Genomic DNA, 23,925 nt, shown 5'->3' with positions numbered 1-23,925 from the left:
CTACAAATTGTTTTCATTTTTTTTATTATTCTGCATGTTAATATTTCATGGTAGGACACAGCTGCTCCTAGTGATACAGAATGTTTCAGTCTGGTTTAGGACTGTGGTACTTGACAAAGGGGTCTGTACTATAATTATGAGATGCACCCTTATTAAAAAAGAAAATGTTTTCCAGCTCTTCAGAACAGCTGTGTTCAGCTTTAAGAATTTACATCCAGAGGCATTTGTAAATACTGCATTCCTGTGAGAGGGTCCAAGACTCGATACAGCCTCTTGGCCCATACAACATCCCTGGATATCAGAGTATATTGACACTCGCCATTTAAAAAGCCCCTTATTTTAAAACAATAGCATGGGAAAAGAAAAATGCTGCTTCAGGGAATCTAGCGGAGGTAAGAGACCAGTCCAAAAAGGCAGATGACCAAACTCCCATCATATTCTCCAATTCAACAGATGACAGTCAGCAGCGTAAACTTACCTCCCAGTTTCCTACCGTCTACTTCAGACCAAAAGTGGAGGACAGATTCTTCAAGTGGATGAGAGAGGTTGGCTATTGGAGTGTTTTCTCCACATGTGGGCTACCAAGGCTGTGAACCAGGGGCTTGACCCATCCCGCGCATAACCCCGCTGGAGCCAGTGAAGTCCTGCCCCGGGAACTTAGCCTGTCTCTTTCTGCTGCAAGCTGCAGTAATAGCTTTCCTCATGTGGAACTGTGTTAGCAGAAACCAGACTGAACTGGCCTCACACAAGCCATCATTATCGCCTCCTAGTAACCTTGCAAAGCACAGGACGACAAGCCGCTGCTCTGTATTTTCATAACCCTGCAGTAATTAGTGCCTGGCATCTGTAATGGAAATAAAGTGCGTAACATCAGAGTTTCTAAGATGACACTGTTTTCATTTTATGTTTAATTTTTCAAAGAACATAAAGGCAGATACATCAAAATCCCAAGGAGCCTTTTTTAATTAAAGCTTCTATCTTTCTTCTTTTCTTCTCAAGATATGCAAATGGATTGAGCTATTAAAGAGAAAGATAAAGGGAACCCCAAACACTGTTTATACATAGCCTTTATGACTGCAGCTACTTATTTTGCAGGAAATATTATTTTGACTGGAGCAAGTTATAGTGCAGCTTGACATAACTCAAGGCTGCTTTGCAGTGCTAGAGGCAGACAGTGACTGGAAGGATGCCTTACCTAGTTCTGTGAGGTTTCAGCTCACAGCATAGATCCTGCACCCAGATTTCATGCAGTGGTCTGCCAGAGGTGGCATTCTTACGCCCCTACTGCCGTTCAGCTGTTTATGATCATACTTTGGGTTACTTGGTTGGCCCAGGTTTGAAGGAAAACAAGAGAGTGGATTACAGCTGGTTCCTCTCTTCTGTGATGACGCTTCCTCTGCTACAGCTTAATACCCACACTATGTGTGATTATATACCATTTATATAATGTACCTTACATAAGGTACATATAATGTACCTTCTCTTCGGAACAACAGCGCCATTATCCTTGGAAAATGGGCATAGCTGGCAGCAGGTGAAAAGTTGTCTCTGTCCAAATCGCTTGCACAAATCTCCCAGGCCTCTTAGCCCAAAATTTTACCTGAGAAGCCTGGGATCAAGATCCATGTTATTTTGTTGGCAGGACAGAGTTTAGGTGGTGGGTTTCACTGACGTAATTTGATAACCCTGGCACTGTAGCTTTTTTTGATCAGCCTTGAAATAGTTAGCAAGGACATTCGGTTCTGTGCTTCACTGTAGATGCTGCTTGACCTCTTGATTCCAGGCCTAGCAGCCAAATAAATTCAAATAAACTGATCCAAATGCTGAAGTGCTTATTCAGGCAAAATTCACTGTTTGTTTTCCTTAGATAAAGATTAAATAAAAACTGAATCAGGACTTCTGGAACTGGCCCCATAAAAGCTGGAAGACAACACTTCAGAGACAACTAACGGAAGATCAATGTGTAAGAGTTCAGTACAGAGATCACTATTTTTTATTTTTATTGTTATTTTTATTTTTTCTTATATATTATCTACAAGCACAAGCTTTCATATTTTTAATGTAAAAATGCATACAGATCATTATATATATAAAAATCAACTAGCCTTGTAGCAAACTGCCAGATGCAACTATCCCCAGGTTTGGGGACAACTTGTCTGGATCCAGGTGCAAACCCAGTGGCTGATCCTCACTTCCATCCGTGGTTGCACCGAACCCCCAGATATGAAGATTCTCAAAGTTCTAGGGAAGTCTTGGTTCCTGATCCAGGTCTTGCAGCATGGGCATGACTAACTCTTCATCAATTGAAGATAAATATTTAAAAACTTCATAAATGACAATCAACTTGTTGTAGGTAACAAGTATCCATTTCACCTTTCCTCCCCCTGTTTGTTTATTGTCCTTCCCATCCTCTCTCTGCAGAAATAACGGGCAGAGGAGAGGAATTCAATGTTAGTGTCATATATGTACATTTAAATAGCAGCAGTAGAAACAGAATTTAAACTGTTGGTGTCTGCTGCGAAAAGGCTACCGAATGTGGGTTCATGTTGCATTTGGCCTTTTCAATGCTTGGGCACTTTTAGGCTCAATTTGCACATTGCAGAAATATGACACATTTATAGCATAGCCAATAATATGTTGCAACATTGTGAGCAACAGTAAATCAGATTGCATTTAATACTATGTAATATGTATCAACAGATTATAATATACCATATCATAACTGGCTTGACAAGCAGCCCATTACACCAAGGAAAAAAATTAATGAGCAATTAAGTAAAGAAATTTGTGTTTGTGTGGGAGGAAAGGTCACGAAATAGCAGCCTCCTTTTTGACTGAGTGTTTATCATGTTCGGCAGTTTCCAAATTCAGTCTTTGCAAAGGAATGTTACTATATTTATTAGAGGTTCTTTATGTAACAAGTCATGTTTGCACAGTGGAACATTTTCTTTCACCAGGATTTTATAATTTCTCCATACAGACATTATAAAAGAAGATATAGTTTGCTGAAATTCTTTTGGAAATTATTAGGGCTATAACTTAGCCCCTCCTTCCTTTAAACTCTCCTAATATGAATATGATTAATTTCTTTTCTCGTCATTCATATATTACCTTTTTGTATTTTAAATGCAGCTCAACTCAACCCCAAGAAAGGTTTTCAGAGAAAAGAACTGCTGAAGTGGTTTTAGAGAGGGATAAATCAATTGCTTGGCATACCGACATAAAGACTTTCCTCTCAGCTATGTTGCCATGGGATTGCAGGTAAGGATTTTGTTTACTTCAGATTTGTGCAACAGCACTGATTTGAAAGATTACAGAATGACTTAGTGAAATGCTCGCTCTGGCTCCTAATGCAACATACACATTTGCAAGTTCAGACCTTCAGCTAATGATTACCGGTGCGTGAACAGGCACTAGCTCATTCTTTTACACTCGTATTGGTTCTGCATTACTAATAGGACTAAAAAGGGCAAAACTTCTCTTTTTAACAAAAGTTAGAGATATGACCAATAGTTTGGGCACAGGTGTGTCACGGAGATAGTGACGTCACCTGTTGCAAGAACCCCCTGCCCAGAAGCACATGGTGAAGTTTCCACTGCAGTGCGTGTAGCTGGTGTAGGGCAACACACCTGAATATGAGGACCAAAACACAGATATTGATTCCAGAAGAGTGGAATGAATTTTCACTATCTAGAATGGGGGAAACAGAGAAAACAAACAACAGTACAAATAAAATATACAACTAAATATGATGTTCTTTGATGCTGGTTGGGTAAAAGATATGGGTGAGAGAATGTTTAAAAAAATTTACTTTGGTGAAGTATCTTTAAGCGAATCCTTTTGAAAAGTCCTGACTTGGGACTTTTCTCTGTCCAGAGGGATATACAGGCTTGATTCTCCAGCCAGCTCCACCTCTTATATGGCTACCTATAACTGTATAAAGTGCCATCCAACCAGATATCCTCACTCTCCTACATCTGTGGCAATTTGTGTTTGATAGCCTTTTGGTGTTACTTCCTCACAGAGTCAAATAACCACGTGAAGTACAAAGCAGTGGAGAATAAAGTTGTAAGTAGTTGCTACAAGAGAACAGCAACTACTATTGGAGAATACTGCTAATATTCCCATTTGTCATCTCAGCCTTTGGCTGTGGTTCTACATGATACCAGTCTGAGCTGCACACCACACTGCCTAAAGGGATGCAACACAACTGCTGGGAGACGAGCACAATCTGAATGAAGACTTTCAGTCTTGGTTCCTGCATCTCTTAGCGTACAGTTAACAAGCCAAGTAACAAGGCAGAACTTGACAGCTGGCTTAAATGAGACACATGAGGGAGGAGAAGGGAGGAGAAAAAAATGGACATCTTTTATCCCAGGCATGAAAAATATGATAAAATGCACTTTCAATTGAATGTGCCAGATAGAGTCACAAAAAACCTGCGCTGGTTTAAACCACAGAGTGCTTCAAGCAGCATCTGGAAGTTTAAACAGCTGGAAATTATGGCCTTTTGATATGGTAGAGGCCATTCACATCTGATTTACATTTGGGCTTAGACTTTAAATACTTGCCTTCCCATGGATTCAGTTCTTCTTCGGTATAAGACAGAATAAGAGGAATTACTTGAATTGAAACAAGACCAAAACAAAAAAGTAAACAAAAGCTAAAAACTACCCATAACTAAATCAATAGTAATATGGTTATTTTTTTAGTTTAATTTCCCAACACATAAACTCCCATTTCCCCAAGTACAGTACTGCACTTTGAGGGGGAAATGTTGAAATGCCACTGTACTAGCTGATTATTTCTTGATGAATTCTGCAGTTTCAGAGGATCTGGAAAAGCAGCTGAACTTCAGCTCTGTTGAAATGTGTGTCTTGCTGGCTAAATGCTCCATGAAAAAGACCTCTCCTATATTTTTTGCATACCTCGCTAAGAACATCAGCACTCATAAATTTGACAAAAATAACAACAAGGAAGGACAGTTTGGAGTAAAAGCACACAATGCGCCAATTTAGAGCTGGTGAAAGGTGTCAGATGAACTTTCTGGTAAAAAACAGCAGCCTCTACATGTATTCAGTCCTTGAGAACACTGGTTGTGATGGTTGTTGATGGATTGAGGACTGAATCTTACTCTCCAATGGCTACTGAGCAGCTGGCTGGCTGGAAATGATGTTTAGGCACTACTGACTTGCAGAGGATTGGAGCCAGCCTTGTAGAAGCAGAAGACGCTCTATCAGTGCCAATCCCCACAATCATCTAGTCCTTTGGAGTTTGCTCTTTTTTTCCTTTTTTTTTTTTTCCATGTTAGCCAGAAGGAATGTGGCTAAATACATCTCGAAACAGGAAAAAAGTCTGACCCCGTGTTACTCAAAAAGTGGTGTGGTTTGTCTTTTCTATTTTTTTATTTGCAAAGCTTTGACCATTTTTAATTAAATGTGCTCTGCCTGCCTCGTCCCTACTCCAAGCTAATATGCTCTAAAATGCTTCTCTGGCTTAGTACAGCTCTTTTTAGCTGCTGATTTTGGTAAGCATCTTATTAATTGCCTGCTTGACGTGGGTGGTGGAGCTTCGTCTCCGAGTCTTGCCCTGGACCATCTTTCGACGCCGTACCTCACGACAGAGCTCATAGAAGGCCTCCATAATGTTGCCCTCTCCTGTACAAGCAGAGCACTCATAAAAAGCACATGCTAGTTCTGTGGCCAGCTTTTCACCTTCCTCTGTGCTGACCTGCCTGGAGTGATCCAAGTCTGCTTTGTTCCCCACCAGGATCAGGGTGACATTTTTGGGTTTTTTAACTTCATCCAACAAGTTCTTAAGTGGCAGCACTTCCTCAAAGCTGCCTCTGTCCGTGATGTCGTAAACCAGCACGAAGCCTTCACCCCATCGCACATGTCCTTCTTTCTGAATAGCGTCCTCCTGTTTTGAAAAGACAGACACCAGCCTTAGGAATTTGATCTATGAAGAAGACACCAGGCCTTCAGATAGAAGTTGGTCCTCCAAAGCCTGCAAAGCCATGTACATCTGCTTTACTTTATACTTTATGCACGTCACCTTTTTTATCATGTAGCACAGGAGATCTACTCTACCAAGGTGTCATGGGCTGCCTGTGGGCAGGCTGGTAGCAGGCAATTGGAACAGGGTCTCTGTGGAATGATACCCAGCACACGAACTGCATAGGACTGTGCAGCGTGAGCATCTGCCATGTTTTGAAAGGAAGGGGGACCTGGCTATGACAAAACTGCTCTTCACTTTGGTGGGAATCATTGACTGAGGTTGTCGAGCCTCATCATTTGGCTGTAGAAATAGACTGTGACTTCGTGCATAGTAATAACATGTTGTTGGGTTGGCCCTGAATCAAGGAATGAGAACAAAATCATTTTAATCCTAGAGTAAACCCTGACTTTTTTTGTTCTTCCAGTGTTCGAAAACTCTAAGCAGGGTCCCTTGCAGAAGGGTCTGGATCCAGCATGCTGTGTCCAGCAGCAAGCTGATGGTGGTGGAGGAGGGGCAGCTCTGCTCAGAAGCAAACTTCTGTTCCCAGAAGTGGAGCACACCTGCCACCCACTGCACTCCCCTTCAGTGCTGTCTATCTGAGCCAAGGTATTGGATAATAGTACATGTACCCACGCACCTGACCAGCTGTATCTAGTATCTCCATGGAAACCACTTCATCATCAATGGTAGCCTGGTGACGATATGTAGACTCTAAAATAAGAACACATTTTGTGAAATGTATTAAAAGAAGGTAATTTTTTTTGTACCTTCCTTACAGCTACCCCAGCACAAGACCTGAGATGTGGCATATGGCTTCACTAAATTTTATTTGTTAGAGCTCTTTCAGGCATTCTGGAGCACACTCAAGTCCTTCTTTCTACAATGGTGACTATTTTACCTCTTCCCATACGGCACAACTCTTTCTTTCCCATGTCTTATACCTGCAAAGGGCTGCGCCTGTGGACACTGCACTCTGCGCCCAACAAAAGGACAGAGTTTCCTGTGGCAAAGAGCTCCGCAAGGCTGCAGCCCATTTTTCATGTTTGCTCATAGGGAAGGCTGCCACCTGTGAAACACAAATACCGCTACTCTCAAAGTATCCAGCTCAAAAGCCTATCACTGCATAGCTTGAAGTCTGACAAGATCAAACCAGTATGGTTGCAAATCAGTGAACCTAACCACTAAGCTCAGGCCTTATACTGTGATAAAATTACAGAACAGTTAGCTATTTTAGGAATGTCTCTTTGAAACATGCTGAAATCATCACATTCCCCTCTTCTAGCGAGGGCTCAAGCAGTGATTTTCCTGTGTATGATTTATAAGGATAACCAGTGGGCATTAAGCATTCACACTATGCTACAGGAAAAAAAGGAACCTATTTACTGTGTCCCAGGTTCTGGAACCAGGCAACTAATCAGAAAGCTAATGACAAAAGGGCTCATTTTATCTTAATGAGCTGATAAGTTGAATTTGATAGCATTTGACCTAAAACTTGGAAAATGATCTGTGCTAACATTCAGATTTATTACTGTTGCCAGCTCACAGATGTCCTATATCAAAAGGCAAATGCGTATGCTGTAAAACTGTGGCCAGTGACTATGAATGCTTTGCATTGTCAGAGACACAATTCTTTTATTTGGTGCAAATCTCCTCAATAGGAACAAAGGATATCTTTAAGAAAACACATTTCTTGAATTTGAACTTCTGAAAGGGCTCATGTTTGGTGAATGCCTTTTTTCGTTACTTATTAAGAATGTCACCTCTTCATAGTGATGAATGTTTCAATGCTGTCAGTGCTGCAAACTCTCTCTTCCCAACCAAAAATGTCACTTCCCTCCTGTGCCACCTTAATTGCTTTAAGTAGCACAGCTGCCTCTAATAGGGACAAATGGTCAGTTTAATTAGGCAGATGGCAAGCAATCTTGCTGCAGGGTTTCAGGCAATGAAGACTAGGGTTTTTAAAGGCTGTAAATACCCCTTCTGTTCAGTGTTGCAAGGGTGTTGAAGGAGTTGGGAGTTCCACCTTTGTGATCCTGAGGCTATACCTACACAGCAGAGTAAGATATAGCTAAGTCTCCCAGTGGTATGTCTTATCTGTTCCTTCTGTACACCCTCCTAGTTGCCACAATTCCCCCAGGGGAATGCAGAGAAGCAGGACCTCTAGTTTGGCGTGGAAGCTGCAATGATGCACCTTCAGCAAGCTGTTTCAGTGGCTAAAATGTTCGGTGCTAGGTTGGGACTCCCTGTGCAACACTCCACGTCCAAGGTCATTTAGGAACTTCTGCTTTGTTGCTTTGGGGGAGAGTGCTGTGAAGAAGAGATGGCTCTCTGAGTGAGTAATGTGATATTAGCTCCTTACTTGTTTAGGCCTTGCAATGCTTAAATGGCTTCAACCATCTGGCCCTGCTTGACAAGTAGCTGTTGAGAATTGGTCCACACAACTTGAGAAAGTGATCATCCAATCATGCTTGCAGCATATCTGTGAAATGTCCTTCTTAAGAAGCAGAGTGTGGTAGGCTGTACGGCTCTCCTCCACAAAATGGGAGAATAAATCTCAAGGACTAGACTTGTGCTCGCTGCAGAAAAGCAGCATGATTCTTAACTGATACTTGAGTTCTCAAAATGGGACTCTGGCGGCACTTTATGTTGCAAGTTTAACTCACTTTGGCTGCTCACATTGGGATGGAATTTGATCCTGAACAAGTAGCACTGATTTGGGTCAGATTAGTGTAAACATATCTTAGTAAATGTGTCTCTGTTCCTGTGCTTTGGAATGTGCGGTAGCTGGGTGAATTTTAATGAGGAGTGTAAAAACAGCTGGATGCTTAAAGCAATTTTTGGTGTAATAACAGACATGGCTTCTCCTTCAAGGGAACAGAAACTTCTGAAGAATCTGGTCATCTTGTAAGTTACGAGCCCTGAAGTTGTGATTCCCAGTCTGTTCACATTGATCCCATGGTACTTCACAAATGCATTGCCTGGCTTTGGGATTTATTAATATAACTTTCCCTGTAGCACTTTGTTTTTTGAGACATGGGGCTAGAGAGAAGTTAGATGACTTGAGATACCTGCTGGATCCCTAACTGAAACCATCAGCAGTGCAGGTGTCTGTGTCTCAGCTAAGCACCCTTGACTCCTATTAGGGTTGATGAAGTAAAATAGCTTGTCTGATCTCACTCCTGGGATGAATCACACCTCAAAACACTTAGGAGTCTAAAATTGGTCAGATGAATCCAGGCTGTAAATGTCTTATCCTTGCATCGTCACAGTCAAGTAGAAAGAGCAAAGTGTAACACTGTGTGCCAGCAGCCTTCCTGATATAGGCTCCCGAGATGACTATAGGCAACTTTCTGAGCTTCAGAATATCATTTGCACCAGGTGATGCCTACATATTATATCTATAGCTAAAACCTCATAGATAGAAAAGAAACCTCAGAGCTGTGTTTTACTCTTCATAGACTCAAGTGTCAAAACTGCTAGCCTCAAAGCAGAGCTAGGGAGCTGCTGCTGCTGACCGAGCCATGGCATGCCTGATGCTGTTAGTGCTGTGGAAATAGTCACATTTGGTGGTTTGCTCTCCTTCAATGTAAGTAAATCTGACCTGTTCTGGTTGGTTTGGGGGTGTGCTATGCTTCTATTCATATTCCCAATAACAAGGTCAAAGGTGCTGATGAGTGCGGCTTTGGAAGCTGATGTCAGATTTCAGGGTCCCACTTGGTTATAAAGCTGCAATCCCCCAGCACTCTTGCTGTGCAAAGCATTCTTGGTTCTCACAGTCCTATCGTCTGAAAAATTTACGTTTATTCCAGAAACGTTTAGAGCTGTCAAAAGGCCTGAGAAACATGTTGGAAAGTGGTAGCAGTTGGTTTGTTTTTAAGTCTATAATATATTGACAGAATAATTCATTAATAGGACTGGATAAAATTTTCAAATTACCACAGCTGCTGAATAGTTATGGAAATAATTTTTTTGGGGAAAAAATAAATTAAAAAAAACTCCCGTGGGGCTCTCTGTGTTGATAAGCATGTTACAAATCTCCCTATTCTTCTGAACAATATGATTTTTAAAAAAAGCAGAAAAAACCTGCTAAACTTATATAGAGAAAACTTTGAAGCCCACGATCCACTGACTGCCCATGGATATGATGTTCAGTCACAGCTTGACTACATCACATCCTTGTGCTATGCTTATTGTGTCATATTTAATAGAGTTTTGGCCTGTAAGACTTAGCTAGTCATTTATCGAACCTATTTGTCCAGGACTATCCTGACCTATTGAACACATCTGTTCCAGAAGATTATCTTTCCAAGAGAAAAACTATTATCTGAGAAGTAATTGCTAGATCTTGGTTTATATTTGCAGCGATGTAAAAAGCTGTAGCGATGTAAAAAGCCGTTTTCAGTACTTGCCTATTTTGAACAGGCAGTATATATAAGGGATACGTCACAGCTCTGGAAGGAAATATTTGCATCGGAAGGGTTTATTGCTTTTAGGAAAACACCTGTAATAGGAGTAGGTAAATCAGCTGAGATGGAGCAATGACAGACCATTTTACATGTAAATGGTCTCTTGTTTGCTTTTAAGTACAGTAATTTTTTCATTCAGAATTTTAGTTCATTTTTGTCAAGAAAGGTTAATAAAACAAGGACATTTAAAAAATTCTCTAAGAAACTTTGGTCTCATGGTGGCTTTCAGCCAGTTGGATCTGAGAACTGCAAGAGACCTAGAGAAAGGGGTTTTGTGTAATAATTATAGCTGAGTTTCCAGATCAAAAAGCTACAGCTAATAGGCATGAACTTCTAAGTTATGGTTAAAGTCTTGTTTGATGGCAATGCAGCAGTATGTTTAAAAGACCAAAATTTCCTGTAATTATTTCTGACTACATAATAAGGGTTCCTGGGTGGGGTTTTTTGTTTTTTGTTTTTCTTAAATAAACTCCTGCTCATTTAGACTCCTGCAATCTTTGACATCCATGAGGATGGCACCTGTCTCTATCACATTTGAGAACAGTGACTTTGACAGCCCACTGGGAAAACAATTTACCCGCATTGCTAACACTCGTGCTGTTTGATATGTTCTCCAGAGCTTTCCTTTGTGAAATCTGTCCTCCTCTGCGTTTTCTTGCTGCTTCAGGAACTTTTCACCTTTTAGAAAGCCCCTCTAAGTTGAATGTACCTTCCTGACTCAAAGTTTCTTCTGCTTTATTCCTTCCCCCACCCCAACTCTTCTCAAAACCCAGCTGAATGTATTTTTTTTCTTGCTTGCATCTGGCTGTTACTTACTCCATCCATTATTTACCTTACTGGAGGGTTTTTGTTCTGCAACCATCAGTGGTTTTACAGGAATCACAGCTCTGCCCTTGTGTATTTAGAACATATTTCTAATGCGAATGCAGTGTATCCCCACATGTGTCTTTATTAACTGATACTACAGACCCCAAAATAAGCATAATTGGGCTATTTATTATCAATAATACCACCAAATGATATGCCATGCATTGTTATTGCTATCATTAATATCATGTGTAAAAGAACAAAAAGTATTAAAAAAAGAAAGGAAACACTGACAGCTCTGATAATTGGACTTGGACTTTTCAATGTGTTTCCACACATGTAACCCCAAGAGTCAGGAGATACAGAAGGAAAAGTTCTAGGAGGCTGTACGGTACCTGTGATGTGCTTTATATGTACAACTATCATACTACGTGAACATTCATGTCAAGCTACTAAACCAAAATGTGTATGAAAGAAGGTATTTGTCTGCAGTGATATTTAATTCAACCCTAAGGACACTAGCCTGACTCACATGCAGCCTGCTGTTGTGAATGCTGCTTTTGGAATTGATGTGGTGATGTGCAAAGGAATTTCTTTTCTAACTTCATTTTGGGGTTTTTTGGCTGCCTTCTACAAGGCTACATTTGCTGTAGTAGCCCTGTAGAGTTGTGACTGCAGTACAGCAGGTATTCCCAAACTAGTCAGATTAAAGCTGAGCACAAAGTGATGTGGGAGGCGCTGCAGGTAGCAAGTGTGCCCTAGCTTGCCGAGATGCTTTTAGTTGCTGTTTTCAGTCCAAGGCAAAGCTCTCAAATATTTACATCCTGAAAGTTTTGCTAAAATCAGGGTTGGGTGGAGGGTAGAGACCCTATTAATGCCCCTGCAGAGGCACAGGGAGGAAGGCCCAGTCTCTGCTCTGGGCAGTCAGCAGGCATGTGCCTCTGCACAAGCCAGGCTGCAGGGCTGTCCCTGGCCCATGCAGATGGGCAAAGACTATTAGTAGGTGACCTTAGAAGAAGCTTCAGGTGGTGTGGGGACTCATGGGGGACAAAGGATGCTCTGTGGAGCACAGGGACACATGCAAAGAAAAAAAAGCTACTGCAGTATGAACTATGGAGAACAAATTCAGAAGAAATGAGGCTTCATTAGGTCTGTTGCTCAGTAAGCAGCTTGGGTTTTATCATATTTTCCTCTATAAAAAAGTGGGAAGGAAAATAAATGGCTATTGCAGGCATAGCCCCACTAGACTATAAAGTTCTCATCTTGATATGAAAGGATTTGTTGCATCCCCAAAATTTGCTCTTTAGGTAGAACAGGTGGGAGATATAAAACTAGTCTACAGAAAAACATTTTTTTCTTGTTGATGTTTTCAATAAATAACGTATTTTGGCCTCCAAACAGAAATCCTAGAATACAGTTTTCTTGAAGACAGCTCAAACTTAATGGGAAGTATGTCTACTTGTTGGCTTCTGCTGCATATGATTTTTCTCGTGCGTGCGAAGACTGGGTTTCTTTTGAGGAGAAGGGGAGTGGTGTTACATTTCCTTTCCTATAGGTTCTGTCCTTATCCAGCTTTTGCTGAGATAGGCAGAGAAAACGTGTACAGGTACTTGGGAACTGCATTCATTAAGGCATGCTAAAACAAACCCAACAAAGCCAGAGCAGTGCTAACTAGTAGGGAGTAAGCTTCAAGGCTCTAACTGGTTTGGTGTTTTTAATTTTCTGATTTAACTTTCCCATCAGCACTAAGCAGAGACATTAGTTCCTGGTGGCAATTATGCCCATGACAAGTTTAAGTCTAAATAAACCATATTTTGCTACACTTTTCTGTTTGATTGTGGCAAGAAGTCTTTGTTAGCGAAGCTGTGAATTTCACCTTATTTCTGCCAATATGAATGAAAACTAACCAGTGAGACTTTTCTCACACCTAAAACAAGCAAAACAAAAGCCTGCTCTCCTGAAGGTGCAAAAGCAAGCACTGGAAGCTTCTGCTCATCTGGAGAACATTTCAGAATATGATGAGCAAGAAAAGTAGAGGCAAAATATTTTGCAGCTGTAGCTACAGCAAGAGCAGCCACTGCCATTCCTGATTTTTGCTGTCTGTTGAGCTACTGTAAAAAGGCAATATTTTTATTATTGGCATCAGGAATATCTTCAAACAAACCACATTTTCAGATAGCTGCTTTCCATGTTATTTTAAGCATCTTCCTCTGCTGCTCTCAATTACAATCTCATCATTTCAAGTCTTTGTCGAGCATTTTAGAAGCCAGTGTCAGGGGTTTAAAGTGCTCTAGACCATACCAGTCCATTTCCTTACAAACACCTCGGAGAAATCAGGAATACTTTCATGGCTCATTGCCATAATACATTGAGTATAAATTCCTACAGCTGAGGAGTATAGTAAAAAAATGATATAATGTATTAAATGTATATCAAGTTAAGTAATGTTTCTACTGTTTTGAAGTGGGGGAAAAATAAAAGCCCAGGAAGATACCTAGTAAGGCACAATCTTGACTATTGAGGACTCAATCTGTTAAGCACTGAGGCAGAAGGAATGAGTAATTTTGTTAATAGAAATTGAGGATGCTAGTAACTAGAGTTTGGCTTGAAAATAAGGCTGTTTTCCAGCAATTTATTAAGCATCTACACATTTGTCATGGTACTCCCTGAAACACAGGTTGGCAGCTATTCCTCCTAGCCCCAAATGGTTGGTTACCATTACATCTCACTTTGGCTGAAAGCCCGTACTGGACCACATATGTTATTTCTAGCTCGTGCTTGGATAAGCTGTAGTTGTCAACAGGGGTGTTCAGATGAAATATGCAGAAGGCAGAGTTCTGCAAGATGATGGCAGAACTCTCTCCTCTTGCTTGCTATGGAAAAATGGTTATTTTTAATCATGAGCATGTTGATGATCTGGTCTATAGCACTGTGTAGACTGCAGTATACTGTTGTGCAGCAGGAGGAAGAGAGGGCTGGGAGGGGAGGCTTCCCCAGGCTGCCTTCCTCCTGGGGCTGCTGGTCTGTCAACCTTCACACCCTAAGACTGAAGGGACCATCAGTTAATGATTTATTAACACTTATTTTAGTATGGGCCCCTTTGTTAAAAGTTCTGTTTGCTGTCTGGGCAGTTTCTCTCTCAGCTGTGCTGCTGGGAGTTAGTATTTTTATGGTAGGGGAGGCAGCAAACCTTCAGGAGTGTTAAGACAAACTTGCTGAGTGAGCCACAAGTCAAGAAAACTAGAAATCTACAATATACAAAGACATGTGTTTCTTCAACTTGTGATCTGCAGCAGTGAAAGCAATCCTGGGGACAAAGAGTTTGTATTCAGACAGTATTCCAGCTGTCCAGACAATGTGTTAGCTGAATAAACCAGAGAGCAAAGACAGTCATTGAGAACTGTATTTGGACCTGAGTTCTTTTTCATGGCTACATTGGCACAAAATTAGCCCAGAAAGATAGTTCTTGCATCTTCTCTTGCTACAGTAAATTGTTCTTAGTGAGGTCTTGGCTTCCATTGCTAAGCTGTTTCTGGTTATCAACCATTTTGATGGAAGCTAGTTTGGACATATTCGCACTCTGCTCTGTTGTTTGTACGCCTCTGTACCTATCAGGTACAGAAAAGGGCTAGCAGTATTTGCTAGGGTTGTAATGTTAATAACATTATGTATGGTATCTGCAAACTTCCCTTGTGGTCCCTGAATGACACCATTTTGCTAACAGAACCCTCAGCTACAGATGTGGTTACATAGGCAAAACTACCTTTCTAATGTAAAAATAATCTTCCTCGCAACAAGCTTTCCAATGGGAAAAGCATTCTTGCCAATGTAAACAATATCCTCACAAAATGATTTCTGCTGTTCTTGCCACAGCGGTGAAATTTATAAGTCTTGAGCTGGTCTATAGGAGATGAAGTTCTCTGCTGTGAGATAATTCGGGGCGCTAACAGAGGTGTCTGTCTCCCTCCCTCAAGCACTTGTTTACCTATTGTACCTTTCTGCAGTCCTTTGGCCGTTTCATGTTATGCTGGAGAAGAATGGTGCTATCGTGGGCCTTTTATAATCAAGCTAGTGGGACAGCAATTTGTACCACCTTATTTCCTATCTTTGCTGCTTTACTGATACCTACACATTCTACCTATGTTTGATGGTGACTTATGGGCTGTCTGTATGTTGCATTAGATAGGACTTTATAGAAACACCAACTCCGTTTTTTCCCCTCCCAGTTGAAAAAGAATGAACAAAAACCTGAGTGACTTAAAGAAATTGTGACATAGTTGGAAGAAATACTCTTTAAAAATGTCACTATTAATCTAGTAGTCCTAGCAAAATTATAACTTTTCTTAAGACTCATGTTTCTTTATGGTTAACTCTGCTCCTTCAAAGTAATGAATAGTCTTTTCTCTATCCTATTCAAATTAAATAAACTCCCATGCTTTCTGTCTCTCTCTGCCTTCATAGATGGGCCAGTCTGTCATGCACTGTTCTGCTGATTATCTGCTCAGAGACAGTTTTCCTTTCAGAGGATTAGCAAAGTTGTATGAAATATATGAACAGCTAGAGAAAGACATCTAGGGATAGTGCGAGAAAGCCAAGTGACTTTTAGAAAGGTCAACAAAAATATTAACTCCTTGGTTGCTGTTATTTTATAAGTAGACTTTTGTTTAAAGCACCTTTGATATGTGAGTCTTAATTCTATGAGTACTAGTTACTTAAAGGATTTACAACCCTTCTATGAGATGAAGGATTTTATAGGTGAGAAGCAGAGGCAAAGAAACTGCGGGCAACAAATCAGTGACAATCAAGAAAAGCACTGAGGAACCTATCTCCTGCACTTCCTTGGGGCTTTATTGGTTTGTTTTTTTCCCTATATGGCAAAAATGGATCGTTTAAGTCCCCGTGCCTCAGAAAGCACCTGATTTTCCCAACTGTACATAAAAATGCTAATTCAGAACAAATGACACAACCCAGTTCATAATCCCCTCCTTTTTTTTTTGAAATCTTGGATATCCCAGCTCTGTTTCTAGTTAAGCAAATTGTCCTGATTATGGTAGAACAACGAATGTGTTCTCAGAGAAGTACTGCAAAACTTATTTTAAAAAGCACCCACTTAACCATAGGTATGATGAATTTTCTTCTTTCATCATTTGATCCAGGAGATTCTCCCTGCATGTCATGGCTTATGGAGGCAGGTAATTTGCTGTTGCCCATGAAGTATTCTGCAGGCCATCAGTGCTGTTTGTCTACTGCTGTGATGACTCTTTGGGCTTCCTCTGCCTTTTTTGCCCCCCAGGAAAAAATAAATTTACCAGTTCCCTTGATGACTTAGTCTGATTCAGAATCTCCAACTTCAAAATCAATTAAATATTACTTGTTTGATGGCAAACCACGATATCTCTCCATCTTTGAGGTCAGGTGAAGTCACCCTAAATTCTGGGCACTGCCATAGCTCGTGGGGGAAATTTCTGAGATCCAGACTGTTATTCCTATTTACTGGCACTGAGGAGAGCAGCTATTCACAGCAGCCTTGAAAATCGTGAAGTCCTGGGTCACTGAGGTCCACGGGATTCCTGCATTCAGGCCAAGAGTTCACTCGCAGAGGGTAGGTGGCCAAATAAAGGTCTTTGCACCTCCACTTTGAAACTCATCCCCGTAGAGTATGTCCATCCCTGAGACAACACTGGCTGGCAGGTGTTACGCGTTTATACACTTCTGGTTTTGTGGCAGTGGTGAGGTGGTCAAGCCCTGAGAGGACCACCTGCAGCGGCGCTGCTGCGAGGGTGGCTGCTTGCAGGCTGCAAACCCTCCCCGAGCCAAGCCGCTTCGGTGGCAGGCAAATTGTCAGCCTGCTGCCACCCCGTTCCTGGCAAGCGCTGATGAAATGGTACATAGGAATGCTTGTTTTTGTGCTTCTTCTATGGATCTCTTAATAGAGCCAAACTGAAATATAGCACAAATTTCCAGTTCTGTATTAAATCCACTGTGGATGTGTTGGTTATGTTTGTGAAGCGCTTTTAGGCTGTGGCTTAAGTGGTGCCCTAACCAGGCCAAGTGTTTTTAGGCCTTCTAACACCACACTGAATTTGCTTATTAATTTGTGACTTGTGTTCTATTTAAAAATGTATAAACATTAATGAATTTTGGTGAAATCCATGTGGTAACCCAATCCCCTTTCTCAGTTCATATTTAACAAGCTAAAGAAGACTAAGTTTAATGCTGAATTCATATATTTAATATTTTAGAAAACAACTGCATGTATTCTTTTAAATGTGCAGTTCCAGCCTATTTCTACATAGAGCTCTCTCATTGGACCTTCTAATTCTGTAGCACATGTGGGATAGTTGTGGGATTTATTATAAATATAGATTGAAAGTGGAAACTCATTCGCCTTGATAATGCCAGGTAACCACTTAGCCCGAGTGATTAGGCACCTTTTTAAAAAAAAAAAAAATTGAAAAAATAAAAACATGCCAAGAGGATGACGGTGACTTGCCAGTTAAGCAGAAATGATGAGAAGTCGAGGCTGATGGTTAATACTCGCCTGAAAAATGACCTTTGCTGCAGTTGTTAACTCCTTGGCTCAGAACAGTAAAATAAAAAGCACAGTGATGTGTACTTTGCAGCTGTCCTACCAATGCTTGCACAGATCGAACATCATGGGCAAAAGTGGCAGAGCTGCAAAGCCCTGACTTCAGCAGCAGCCCATGTGCCAAAGCTTGCAAGATTCAGTGATGCTCCTCTTGCCAGAAAATGTTATTTTGTGGTTTGTAATTTGGCTTCTGGAGATACAGCAGTATATCCAGATGCTGCTAAAAATATGGTCCTTCATTTTCTTCTGGCAGGTTACAGTAGTAAAGAATATTTATAAGGTGTGTGTCATTCTTGAATTAAAAGAGGACAAGGTTTTTTTACCCTGATGCTTAGTTTAGGATAATGTTGAATTTCCATCAGGCCTTGTACAGCTTGGTGAAAGCTTTCCTGAAAATAGGAATTATCTGGGGATTCTTTGCATCAGAGGGCTAATGGGTGGTTGAAAACTTGATATAAGAAATAAACTATAAATATGATATTTTTGTCACAGCCCCAGTGATTTTTGGCAAAACCTCCTGTTGCTTAGTAGCTAGATAGTTTGAATCTGTTTTACTCCTGCCCTTTCAAAATTACTTGACAAAGCTGCTTATTCTCCCTTAGGGCAAATGGGTCTCACTGACACAACTTAAACTTTTTACATTGGTATAAATATGTAGATATCCCTCTTTCCACCCGACTGCCAGTCCATGACTGCTAAGAAGAAATGAATCTATTCTGCTAAAACTTCTCAGTAAATTCAGCTCAGTGATGTTTACAGGTTAATGGACGCTAAATCACTGCAGGATGATCATGATAGAGAAATGCATTCCTTCAAGCACTGTTTCTCAAAGCTTTTGGAGGTACAGCCTCTTTTTGATTGATCTCTGAAGGCCTGAATAGTGGTTAGAATTTCAGAAGATTTTTTTTTCTGACACTTCAGAGCCTCCTTTGAATCCTGTTGTGATCCATAGTTTGAAAAAAGAATACATTAAAGAATCTCTGGTGGGCAGCTTCCACCAGATATTACTGTGATTAAGAAATAACTTACTGACAATAGTTTATTAGTTTTTTTAATTTCTCAAACCTTTTCCTCTGAGAAACTTAAAGCACTTAGCTTCACAATAACTGTAATATATAATTTAAGCTGTTATCCTCTAAACTGAATGAGAACGTAGAATTTAGTAGGTCAGAAGAGATTTAATTTTTGTTTTATTGAGATAGGACTGTTGTCTGCATGAAAGGCTTCCATGTTGCAATAGAAGACTGTTAGATTCCTGAGGGGCACGGTTAATTTGCAGTTGTATTCATTTGTAAAACAGAAACAAATGTCATGTCTTGTACACCAAAAAGGTCATGGGGCCTTCATAATGGGGCAAAAAATAATAAACCGAGCAGCTTGCTAATAACTTAGTTTCTGTGCTTAAACAAGGCAACAAGGATACTTTTGCATGCAGTGTCCCCATAAGAAATTAATGAACTTGGACTATACGGATACAAAGCACTATATACTTTTATTGTCAAGTTCTTAAAATGATGTATTAGTGATAGAGATGTGAAGTACTAATAATACTAATAGAACATCCCACTGTGTAGTACAAGGCAGGTGACATATAATTCACTGATTAATATACTGATATTAGCAGACGAAAGAATGTATTTGAGTTCAGGTTGTTCTGAGAATTATTTTCCCAATATGAGATTTCTGATACCTGACACTTCTTCATCCTACTAGATGAAAATACTTAGTACGATACTGGATACTCTTCTTTGTTGAAAGGGCTGCCTGGTTTTTGTAGTAAAGTGTATTAAACTTTCATTTTTGTTTCTGCTGTGCAAGTTTATGGCATTCTCTATTTCTTTAGCGAGACCTCTTAGAGAAAGAACCTTAACAAAGAAATAGGTATTTAACTGTACGATCTGTATTTGAGCCTCCAAAGAAAGGTTAGGAAGGAGATGGCAACAGATTGTAGGAGAAAAGGAGATTTCCTGGCCCCTTACTTCATGTGCGAATCACTTAGTCCTGAGGTATTGAAGGTGTCTTCTAAGATGTTAATGCCTCATCTCAGACTTCTTGGCCTGGATTTTCTCTGGTGCAGAGCATTCAAATATATGCTAACTTAGGAAATACTAAGAAATCAGACCTCAGCCCAAATTTTCAAGTGAGGCTTCTAATTCAGAGCAACTGTTCGACAGGTTTTTTTGAGGTATCTGTGCCAGCTTCTCAAAAGTGCCAGACCCAAGACAGCTAAGTGGGAGCAGTGGAGGAGACGTGTCCCTTTTGATGATTGGTGTCGCTAACTGGTCACCCAAAAAGTGAGACACAATGTGTGTTTGAAAGTGAGGACAAAAAACTTACCTAAGGGTAGGCAGACTGACTGTAAGTACCTACAATTTTTTTTTTCCCTTGAATTTTTGAGATCTGTATCCTAGCCATCTTATTCTCTAGCAGCTGATGTTTGGGTTATCCAAAAGCAGAAAACTGATCACATGCTAAATAATTTTCAGAGTGAAATACTAACGCAATTGCTTTCAATGGCAAAATTCCTACTGACTTCTGTGTGGGCAGAAATGTGCCTTATATATTAATTCTGCTTTTGTTTGTGTGTGTTACTGCTTCTCTATTCTGCCATCTTAGGTAATAATTTGTTCCAGCTTTAAATGACCATAGAGAAGCTTTTTAGAGCAAATTTAAAGGTTGACTGAGGCTTGGAATTTTAGTTCTATGACTTTCCATTACTTCAGCTATGCTATTATATACAGCATACCATGTGTACAGAATAAAATACAACCTACCTAGCGTTGGGTCGTATTCCCAGATGAACCGTTTGGTCAGGAAGCGTACAACGAGAGCTGGAGGAACAAAAAGATTCCAGGTGAGATGCACAAGCCATCAACTCATCTGGTTTTTAAAGCTTTCCCAGCAAACTTCTCTGTGTGAACGAGCATGTAGCAGCTCCCCTGAACTGTGAGCAGAATTCAGTGTTGCTTACTGCAGCAGTTGAGACCTTTTCTCTGTTTGTGGCCCGCTTTACACTTTTGGAGGGGGGAAACAAAATGGGAAAAAAAAACCTCTTTATAGTGTTAATCATTTACCCATGTAACAACGCAGGACAAAGAATACCAGGAGGTTTCCAATGGTAGTCTCTAACTTTTTCCGCTTTTTTTGTCATAATAGTTTCTACCATTAAAAAGCCAAACCAACCCCATTTACAGTGCTATCAGCAGATCACACTTGAAAAAAACACTATTTTGGATGCTTTAGATTTCCCATACCCAGTGGAAAAAAGGTTAGAAGTTTTTGAACCAGGATGCTTTGAAACTTCAAAACTAGGGGGGTTCAAAATAATTTAATTCTTGAAAACTTTTCCTTCAGATTTTAAACCTTGTAAGGTAAACATACAATGGGCTAAATAGCTTCCTTCTGTATTTTGGCATGCCTTCCTTGCAACAATTTATCTTCCATGTTTTGCCTACTTGTCACTTGAAGCAATCAGCTATAATGTTCTAAACCAACGGTCAACAAATGCTATTAATGAATTTGCAGAAGTAGAAATAAAGCTTTAGATTTTGGAGCACTGCATAACTAGTTCTCAGTTTCAGTTTATGGCCTAAGATCTTGCTACTTACGTTCTTACATTTAATTTTTTCTATCCCTCCACCCCCTTTTAAAAACAACCTATAAAGGTTTTGTCAGGACATCGATTATGTTCTAACTTAAAACTAAGCATTGCCTTGAATTTCTAGTGGTGTAAATGAAGCGTTCACCACTGCCAACTATTCAAAATCCATTCTGCATTTCTAAAATGGAGCTAGAGATATCACTGCACTAGCTATGATTGCAGTGATTTCAGCTATAGGAAAAGTTTTCCCTGTCAGCCCTACAGGATTGTTCTCTTCTTTCAGTTGCAGATGGACTGTAAAAGGTGACAGCTAAACCCAGTTCTGATCCTTTTCAAAATTAAAGCCATGAGAATGCCCCACATCCCAGATTTCTGTGCCCAAGACTAGGACAAGGCAACACTCTGCAGAATAAATATAATTAAGCTTTGCTTAATCAGAACACTAGTTTTCAACAAGATTTAACTATGCCTCACACTTGGAGGGGTAATAAGAAGCTGATCCTAAGGAAATGAGATCACTACATAAGAAGCAATTTTAAATCGTTGTTATTTTAAGTTTCTGTTTTCCCTAGGAAATCCTATTTTTTAATTTTTTTTTTAGCATTTGCAGAAATGCTCTCCTTGGCCCTCAGAGTGAATGTGGCAATTCTTAGCCAAAGTAACTTTTCAAGTCGTGGTCCTAACGTGGATGTCATTACACTGCAAAAGATCTCTGTGTAGTTTATTTTCCATCCATGATGATGTCTGTACCAGGACTTTTTTTCACCACATTTTACCTCAGCTGGAGTAGTTTAAACATCTCGATGTTTCAAAAGTTTGGTCATGATTCTTCTCTAATTGCTAGTAATTGGTTCTCTAATTGCTGGTAAAATAATAGCATGTTCTTTTTTGTTCTTTTTCTATTTTGACTGGGAAAGTGATGCAGGGTAAAAGTTTTCCTGACATGATTTCAGAAGACTCCTTGCCACCTTCCTTCTCAAGAACAGATTTTAAAAATGCTTTCTTCTTTCACAGCTGTACTCTGAAGGAGAAGCAGTGATGTGCTACCTGTGTTGCAGTGCCTTACCCTGAGCCTGTACCTGGACCTGGAGTCGCTAATGGAGAGAGAGAAAAGGTGGAAGAGTGGGGGAACCTGTCCAACTATTTTCATATTTAAACATGGTCCACTTATAGTTACGATAACTTTGTACTTGTAGGTGAAAATTGCTGGAAAGGAAGGCCAAAGTGATGAAGGGGACTGGAAGAAAGTCTGTCAAGTGCTAATGCCTGAGACAGGTGATAGAGAGCAGCAGAGGGGCGAAGAGCTGATTTTGGAGGTAGCCCAAATGAAGGAGGTGAGAAGGTGACAAGCGATAAGAAGGAAAGGTAAAACTGGACCGCAGCTGCTGAGATGAGCCTGGGAGAAAAGAGGTTCAGCAATGTACACAGGATGAAATGGTACAGGCATTGAGTGCTGCAGAGGTGAAGAATTAGACATCACAGACATAAGCTCTGGTGAGGAGGTAAAAAGGTTGTATTTGTCTCCAGCAGGGAGGCCTGTATGCAGAAATAACAAATAATCACATACGCAGGAGGGAGCTGAAGAAAAGAAAGGAAGGGTGGGAGGCGGCTGCCATGCATAGGGCCAGATGACAATTCGTCTCCCTCGCTGGCAGGTCTCAGCGGGAAGCACAGCAAGCCCAATGAGTCGCTCACTAGGCACTGCCAGTAATAAAGTACTTGCATAAGGCTTGCTTGGGCACGGTGAAGGGAACAAAACGCCACCTCAGCACAACCCCAGGTGAGTGGGGAAGTGTCAGCTTCAGAGCCACGTGCTCTGTGCCAGTTTTGGGGGCGCGCACACTCGGGGCCATGCAGAGCTGCTGTTCCTGTGGGGCTGGCTCTGCTCAGCCTCCTCGCTTCTGGCCTGGCTGATTCCCTCAAAATACTCCTGCTCTCCTTCATGGCAATGGTCACAGCCCATCCTAGGGAGCTTTTCACTTCCACACATTTTTACAAGGCTGAAGATTAGCAGCTGGATTTCACAGATGGGGAATATGAGATGCTCTTGATCCAGTGTCTGTCCTGTTTATAACTATTGCAAACTATGCTGATGGGAAATGTCTTCACTTTTGCCTCATTAGGGGTGCTTAGCAGATGGGACCCTGACATCCAGTTGAGTATTAAAACAATGTATGTGACTTTGGTCTCTGACTTGACTGAAAATAGTCAATGAGAGGAGAGCTGGGAAGGGCATCCAACTGCTTGGGCTGTCAATCTGGAGACCAGCTTGCTGGCTTGTGCCATCTGCCCTAGCAATGATCCCCCTAGAGCAGGGGTATTACTGTGAAGCCATTTTGTTTACGTTGAGCTCGCTTACTGCCAGATTACAACACTTTTTAGTAAAATAACTTCTGCCAGCAGAAGAATTAGAAGTGAGGACACTAGGAATTCACTATGCTTAGAGCTGTACTGCTTAGATTCCT

The 23,925-nt window shown here is 40.7% G+C and overlaps 1 protein-coding gene across 1 annotated transcript in view; it reads right to left on the bottom strand.

The window, feature by feature from the left end:
- Positions 1-5,323: 5,323 nt before the first annotated feature.
- The window catches only part of RERG (RAS-like, estrogen-regulated, growth inhibitor), a 107,365-nt gene continuing 88,763 nt past the window's right edge, over positions 5,324-23,925 (bottom strand). The window contains exons 2-4 of the mRNA XM_009332852.1: positions 20,634-20,690; positions 6,635-6,708; positions 5,324-5,919 (exon numbers count right to left, since the gene is read on the bottom strand). Of these exons, the coding sequence (XP_009331127.1) occupies positions 5,512-5,919; positions 6,635-6,708; positions 20,634-20,690 (539 nt within the window). The 3' untranslated portion in view covers positions 5,324-5,511. The remainder of the gene's footprint in view (positions 5,920-6,634; positions 6,709-20,633; positions 20,691-23,925) is intronic.

The sequence above is a fragment of the Pygoscelis adeliae genome, unplaced genomic scaffold (genome assembly GCF_000699105.1).
Source record: "Pygoscelis adeliae isolate BGI_AS28 unplaced genomic scaffold, ASM69910v1 Scaffold38, whole genome shotgun sequence".
NCBI lineage: Eukaryota > Metazoa > Chordata > Aves > Sphenisciformes > Spheniscidae > Pygoscelis > Pygoscelis adeliae.
The sequence above is the reverse complement of the archived record's forward strand: the minus strand, read 5'-3'. Positions and strand labels throughout refer to the sequence as shown.